The sequence below is a fragment of the Zonotrichia leucophrys genome, chromosome 19 (genome assembly GCF_028769735.1).
Source record: "Zonotrichia leucophrys gambelii isolate GWCS_2022_RI chromosome 19, RI_Zleu_2.0, whole genome shotgun sequence".
In the NCBI taxonomy this organism is placed as follows: Eukaryota; Metazoa; Chordata; class Aves; order Passeriformes; family Passerellidae; genus Zonotrichia; species Zonotrichia leucophrys.
In genome coordinates, this window is record NC_088188.1 from 10,446,583 (window position 1) to 10,453,734 (window position 7,152).

General features: G+C 52.3%; 1 protein-coding gene across 2 annotated transcripts; it reads right to left on the reverse strand.

Annotated features, from left to right (window-relative positions):
- Positions 1 to 301: 301 nt before the first annotated feature.
- On the reverse strand, positions 302 to 7,152 carry DYNLL2 (dynein light chain LC8-type 2). 2 transcript variants are annotated; one of them, XM_064729229.1, is made up of 3 exons: positions 7,019 to 7,152; positions 3,770 to 3,908; positions 302 to 2,181 (listed from the first exon to the last, which is right to left on the reverse strand). In XM_064729229.1, exons 2-3 carry the CDS (start codon positions 3,899 to 3,901, stop codon positions 2,044 to 2,046), a joined length of 270 nt encoding a protein of 89 aa, XP_064585299.1. In that variant the 5' UTR covers positions 3,902 to 3,908; positions 7,019 to 7,152; the 3' UTR covers positions 302 to 2,043. The 2 variants fall into 2 exon arrangements, with proteins under 2 accessions (XP_064585299.1, XP_064585298.1); XM_064729228.1 differs by lacking the exon at positions 7,019 to 7,152 and having other exon boundaries at positions 3,770 to 3,927.

Below are 7,152 nucleotides of genomic sequence, written 5' to 3' on the forward strand. Positions count from 1 at the left end.
ACCGTTAAGAGGTCAGCTCCCAGCCATTCAGATCCAGGTTACCTGGCACACAGCATCCCATCAGGGTGCAGCAGGACACAATTCCCTCAATCCCTCCCCTCTGGCTCAGCCTCTGAGCTAAGCTGGACATCAGCACCAGCACACAGGCACCACCTAAGCTCCTCCAGTCATTTCTCCCTCCCTGACCTGCCTTCTTTGGGTCATCGGCACCTTCCAGGGCACAGAAATCGCTGCTCACCCTCTCTGGACAAGGACTGGCTTTGCTCAGGAAAGCTGGTAAGGAAGAAGAAACCAGAGGCTGTTCAAATGTGTCAATTCACCTTTAATGTTTGAAAAAAAAAATAAATGGTATTTGAGCAATTGCAGTTATGAAGGGAACAGATCTTGCTCCACGAGAGACCGTGAACAGATTCACATTAGACTCATGCTTGGAAAAAAACAAACCCAAAACATTCTCCTTTCAGACCCAGAGTGGAGTTCTGAAGAGACAAGACCACACGAGTGCCCCAGACAGTCCAAGGCACATTATCCCAGTGCAGACATTTCCATCGACATGAACTTATGACAGCTACATTCTTTCTAGTTACAACATTGTTCTACCCATAATACAAAATTAGGCATACTTTGGATTTTGCACAGAGACAAGAAGGACTTTTACTTCAGGAAGTCATCAACCTGGGTCACCAAATCATTTCACAAAGAGCTCCCTTCACTCTGCCCTTTGCCCCCAGCAATGATTTATTCCCAACACCAAATTAATCTCAGAGACACAAGCTGGGCTCACCAGCCCAGTGGTATTGCCAATGCATTAGTCAGCAAACCAATAATTAGAGCTTAGAACAAGCACCAGGGATTTATTTGCCATCACACAGCATTTGTGCACACCCAGGTCAGAACTTCCTGCAGTGTAATCCCAAGTCAGTACGTACTAAGACAACATCACTGCTGAACCTATTGGAGACCAAGACATTTGTCTGCCTTTGAAGCAGATGTCACATGAGTTTCCTTCACACAAACATCACATGTAAATTTAAACTTCTTGGTACTGTGCTTTAAGAACAAAAGCAGATATCAGAACATAGAGGACAAACCTCCGGAAATAGCTTATTCGCTACAGAAAATAAAAGAAAAGAAAAAAGAAAAAAAAGAGACAGTGGCCACTTACAAGTCTTCCACACGACTAGCTTGCTTTAAGGAGAGCATCAAGTTAAGGCAGTGTTGAGACAACTGGCTACAAACATGCCGAATAGAGCTGTTGTCAGTAGTCACCAATTTGATATCCTACTCCATTGCGGGGCCGGGCCACGTGGCTTCAGACTCAGTATGGGGGTCTGAAGACTTCAGCCACAGGATTGCTGCTTTCTGCAACAAGCAGGAACTCAGGGGCTGGACTTGAAGCCTTCTAGACCACGCTGAATTGCTTACTCAAGTCTAGGTCAATGTTTCAGCAGAGCCAAAAATACAGCGAAGGGCACCGAGCAAGAACACCGAGGGTGCCAGCTGCAAGCCTGTATCACAGTCAGAGGTGGAGATCACCTTGGGTGTGGAAGCCACGTCACCCAGAGCCACCCCACCAGCTTTCAGGGAAGGTCTGAGACCTGCCCCGAGGGTACTGGGAGAGCCAGCTCTCTACAGTCTGCAGGGTGGGACAGAGGCTCACACTGGCTTTGCTCCTCTTTGCAAGATTAACAGTCTAACAGGACTCAGTAAGGAAGTCTGGGGCTTTTGGCCTGCCCAAAAAAGTTTTCCCAGCCTCAAAGAAGGAGTTACCAGTGAGGGAGCTGTTGTGGAATAGTTTTATTTCTTCCCACGTAAAGGCCATTGTTTAAGCATTTACAGGTTTTCTAGTGCAATACAACCAAAAAAAGCAGTAACAAAAAAACGCCGCCTTCTTCCCAGGCAACTAAACAGAAGTAGATTTTTACTGCAACATATACACATTAAATATAGTATACAGTCCATGCAGCGGCATAGCCATGTTAGAGGGAGTCGTGGCTTCAGCCATCAGTGCATTACAGTCCAAATTTCAATCGCTCCTACTTCCTATCCAGACTTGAAGAGAAGAATTGCAACCTGACCCAAGTAAAAATAGATGAAGTGCTTTGTCTCGTGTGTTACATAGCTGCCAAAGTTTCTGCCAACAATGCAGTGCCAAGTTGGGTTGTATTTCTTGTCAAATTCCTGAAGAAAGAGAAGAGAGGCATTAAGGCCAAGAAAGCCCACATCAGAATAGTCCTAAGCAGAAATTCTGAGCTGGTTCTGGTCACACACTATCACCTCTCCTCCCACCTGCAGCATCTTGAGATACCCCACTGCAAGACACTATTAAATTAAGCAACCAAACCTCTGCACTGGATTGTTTGAAGGATTCAACACAAGCAAAACATCTTCTAAGCCTTGGAGCACCATCAGCCCTGGGCAGGAAGAGCAGATGCAAGAGCTCTCCTTGGTCCAGCCCTGTGTGTAGGCTAATCAGGGGAATAATTCTCTCCCATTCCAAACCCACTCACAAAAAATAAAAAGAGGTTTTGGCATGTCTGCTCCAGCAAGGCATCTGAGCTTAAAGGTCACCTAAAAAAAGGAAGGAAGGAAGAAAAGCCTGGCTTCTGCTATTTGCGACTCTTGTACACAAAGAGGGGAAAATCCGTGCTGAAAATGAGCAGGCAGAGTCACAGGCCAGGGAGCAAAGACCCAAGAGGTCAAAGGTAAACAAGCTGAATGCAGGTTCAACACTCTTCTCCTACTTAGCAGGCAGGATAGGGTTAAAGACCATTTTCCTCCCTCTAATTAACACAGGACTCCCAAGAACACCCTTCCCTCCCCTGAGACAGAGCCAGAACAGACTCAACATCCAAGATTAAAGCCAGCTCTAGTTCTCAGACAGCAGAAGAGTTTGAGCTGTTTGCAGGTAACCTTTGAAGTAAGGAAAAGGCTTTCTTGCCAGGGCACAAGGGTGCATCAAATTGCTTCCCTCCTCCCAACACACTCTCATGAAATAAAGGCCAAGTTCTTTTCGGATGCCTTCTGTTGCACTCCCTCACTTTATAGGCTGCATTGCCCCGAGCACTTAGAGCTAAGTCATGCCTCAAAGTGATCTGAGAAGTCAGGAGACACCGTTGAATCCTTTGCCTTCAAGCTTAGATTACAAGCAAGGCCCAAACACCAGCCCAGGTGCCAGGACTTCACTGCCTCTGAAGTAACATTTCCCTCCTCCAAGAGCACTTTCCTGACCATTCTGAGAAGCTGCTACAGGGGGAACCAACAGCTCCCCAGCTTCCATCACCAAGCAGGAGACTCAATTAACGGACTGCTGCAAATGGGGAGAGAACCTCATCACCAGCCAGGGCAGCTGCTTGCACTGTTTCTAACACAGCAGCTTCCACAGCCCCAGCAGCCAGAGAGGCCCATCCCAGAACCACACATGCACTGCTGCCCACCAAGGGAAACATCAGGGTGATCCCAGCTGCACTGGTGCTGCAGGTCTGTGGAGCAAGTCCTAAGCAGAGGCAGCTGCCAGCCCTTTCCAGGCTGGCAAATCCTGAGGGACAGCACTTGCAGTTTGCTCAGAGCCTGCCAGAGCTCTGCCACAGCCCTCCCCTGACCTTGGAGAAGTCACTCCATCCTCTTGAAAACAGCAGTAAAGCAGCCAAGAAGCCAAGTATCTTCTCCCTCCCAGCACGCAAGCATGAAGCCTCAGCCACTCGGCTCCTGACAGACCCGGGAGCTTTGGGAAGTCGCAGCCAGCACAGCACCCTCATCCCGGAGTTACCTTCTTGATATATGCTGCAATGTCCTTTTCTATGTTGTACTTCTCCATGGCCTGTGTAGCACAGTCTACAGCATCCTGCTGCATGTCCTCGGACATGTCCGCATTCTTGATCACAGCCTTTCTGTCAGACATGGTGAACCTAAGGCAGAACATAGATTCCTTTAATCCCTTCCCAAACAGAGACTTTGCTTCCTGTGCATCAGAGGTTGTCCTTTCCGTGCAGGCTGCGTCACAAGGCGACACCACACACCCTGCTATGGCCACAGTGAGTTTATCGGGGCTGCCTATGCAGCCCAGGCCAAGGTGCCCCTTACAGCCGGAGCACTGGCTGGAGGTTGGAGCAGAGGTAGTCCAGCATCACCACACGCAGGAAAAGCTGATGTGTGGGAGGAGACGGGATCTGCAGAGAGCCACAGCCCTCCTGCACATCCATAGGCTACAGCCAAGTTTGCCATCCAGGTGTGCCAGTGATTTGGAACATCCCCTGCTCAGAGCCTTGCAAGCAACAGATCCCAGACTGTCTGCACGGGCACAGAGCTCAGGAAGCACATTCAGAGCAGCAGTGCTTTCATTCTACCCCATCCCAGGTGCCACAGCTCCTGCTGCTAGTTTAGCCTGGAAGGAGCATTGTTCCACATTCAGCCATCATCACACCTTCAGTTCCCTGCTGCTCTGCTATGAAACCCGGCCTTCAGCTGTTCCCAGGGGACAGAGCCAGTGTGATGAGCCAGAAGCAGGTTAACAGCACACTGCAGCCTGGAAACAGGGCAGGGGAAGCAGGTCCCACCACAGGGACAGAGCTTGGCAAAGCTCTCCTTTCCTGCCCCCTCCTCAACTGGCAACCACAACTCAGATGCCAAAAGCAGCATGCTACTGCAGTCCCAGATTTGGCCTGGAGGGAGGTGTGCAACCCCTCTGCTCTCAAAATTAAACTGCCTTGTACCAGCCACTGCAGCCATCAGATCTGACATGGCCTTGCCAGGGAGGTGCCCAGCACAGTTCCTATATCCTAGAAAACTGGGATTTCATGATCCCAACACTGCAGACTTTCTCCAAGCCCTGGAGAAGGCCCACCATGAAGGCCTGCTCTGGACACCACAGCCCTCACTCCCATTCCCCACTCGAGGCCTGGGGAGGCACATGTTACCTGGGGATCCAGCTGCTCACCTTGCAGCAGCTCTTACCCCAGCACATTAAAACTTTGTGGGAATAAGCTTCTTAATGGCAAGGAGTGCCTCCAATTAAGCCTGCAGAGCACCATTAAGTTTCCTAAATCCTTTTACAGCACTAAGTCTTGAGTGATACTACCAAGTGTGTTTTGAAACAGTGAAATTACACATTTTTAGCTCTGCTGTGGAGTGAAAAAAATCTGCTGCAATGATCACTTCCTGGAAGAGCCCCAGAAAACTGAAGGAGTAGCTTTGTTACAGCAATTAAAGGAGCTTGCTACCCAGAGAGAAAGAGAATCCGGTTACATAATTGCAGCCCTCTGATTACAATACTTCAATTCTTCCCTCTGCCTGCACTTGAAGACTTCTATTGCCACCTTAATTTATACAGTTTAGATACAGTGTTTAATAGAGCACTGCTATTAACACACACTAACAGCAGCGGGAGGAATGACAGGAACTGAGCTCCACTGCCAACAGAGAGCACATGCTCCTATCACAGCCCTGGAAAAGCCACTTCCCAGTTGTTTGCTCCTTTCCAGGCCGTGGTTCCAGCCAGTGGGGCTTTGCCTGCAGCACAGAAGCCAAGGGAAGAAAAGACACAGCTCAGAACAGCCCAAACTGCCTGTAGATTTGGATTCACCACCCGGGAATCTGACCATCCCTTGGAAAAGTCTTCTGGGTGTCAAGTCCACAGGAAGAAGGAAGCAACAGAAATCCACTTGTGGGTCATTCTTCCAGAAAAGCTTCTTTAGGGAAAGAGAGCAAGCAAGCCCTGACACACCTGCACTGCTCACAGGGTTCAGAGGGCACCTGCTATTGCATAAGCAGGCACAGAGTGACCTGCAAAAGGCACCTTCCCTCCTCATTGTCTAGGCGAGGAGCATCCCAGTGCAGGCCCGTGCTGCCGCGGGCGACAGCGCCAGAGGAGAAAGCGATCATCCTTCAGCAGGGCTGCACACGCCGGCCAGGAGCCTCCCCTGCACTGCTCCAGGGCACACACCACGGCAGGGGCTGTGCTGCTGCACCTGCCACAGGAGTGTCACACCCTGCACCCACCTGAACAGCACAGGGCAGCCCCAGTCTCTGCTCGCTCCCTGGGGGTTACAGCAGCACCACAGACACAGCATAACCCTAAACCACAGCATCACAGGTGGCTCTCGGGGTCTTGCCACCCAATCTGACCCTCTTTGAGGAAAACCACAAAGCCCCAGCACTCATCTCTTAGTTGGCCCTAAGATGGGCCTAGGAGGGGGTAATATTACAGCTCCAGCAGCCACCCCTTCCCCCCAAGGGCAGGATGTGGTCTGTGAGGAGGAAGACCACAGCCCCAGCTGCCACTCCAGGGCAGAATGAGGCCTTGGGAGGGAAATTAGGCCCAAGGCAGCATCCAACCCTTTCCTTACCAGAGTAGGATACAGTCTTAATTGTACGTTCAAACCCAATACTCCAGCAGGACAAGCTGGAGCTTTGGGAAGAACAGGAGACACAAGCCCCCTGGTAACCACTCCTTCCCACTCCGGGCAGGACAGAACCCTAGAAATGAGATGGGGCTGAAGCCCAGCATCCACCACCTCCCCCATGAGGACAGCATGGATCGCGAGGATGGAAGCACCCATCACTTCCCCACCAGGACAACATAGATCCCACGGCTCGGAACGGGGCCCGAGCCCAGCACCCACCGCTCCACCACCAGGACAGCATGGATTTCGCGACTGAGGACGGGGCCCAACCCCTCCGCGAACCGCATCCACCACCTTGGCCAAAAAGGGCCCCGGGAGGGGGTGCGGCACAGCCCCTTCCCCCGCAGGGCTCCCGGGAGCCGGAGCCCTGCGTGACCTTCACGGGGGGAGCTCCAGGGGCGCCCGAGGCCGCGGTGACCTTGCCTGGAGCGGGACCGGCTCCGCAGCGGCGCGGCCCTCCAGGGAGGGGCGGACTCCGATCGCTCCCCAAGAGCCGGTAGCGCCCGGCCGCGGCAGCGACCTCCGCCCTCGGGGCGGCCCCGCCGCCACCCCGCACACGGAGCGACCGGTGTCGGGCGAGGCTTGGAGAGCCACAGCCCAGCGGAGACATCGCTCACCTTCACAGTGACAGGGCCACCCCGAGAGGGCGAGGCACAGCACCGAGGAGAAGGAGGTGTGAGGAGGCCCAGCCGCGCTGCCTCAGCCCGCTCTGCTCCGCTCGGCGCCCCGCGCGCTCTGCACCCCGGCGCCG

Bases quoted from the DNA above. Each gene is read 5' to 3' on its own strand.
- DYNLL2 (XM_064729228.1), bottom strand. From the start codon at position 3,922: ATGTTCTGCCTTAGGTTCACCATGTCTGACAGAAAGGCTGTGATCAAG. The intron at 2,182-3,769 runs GTAACTCCGGGA...CTCTTTCTTCAG, and splicing joins TTGCAGCATATATCAAGAAG to GAATTTGACAAGAAATACAA.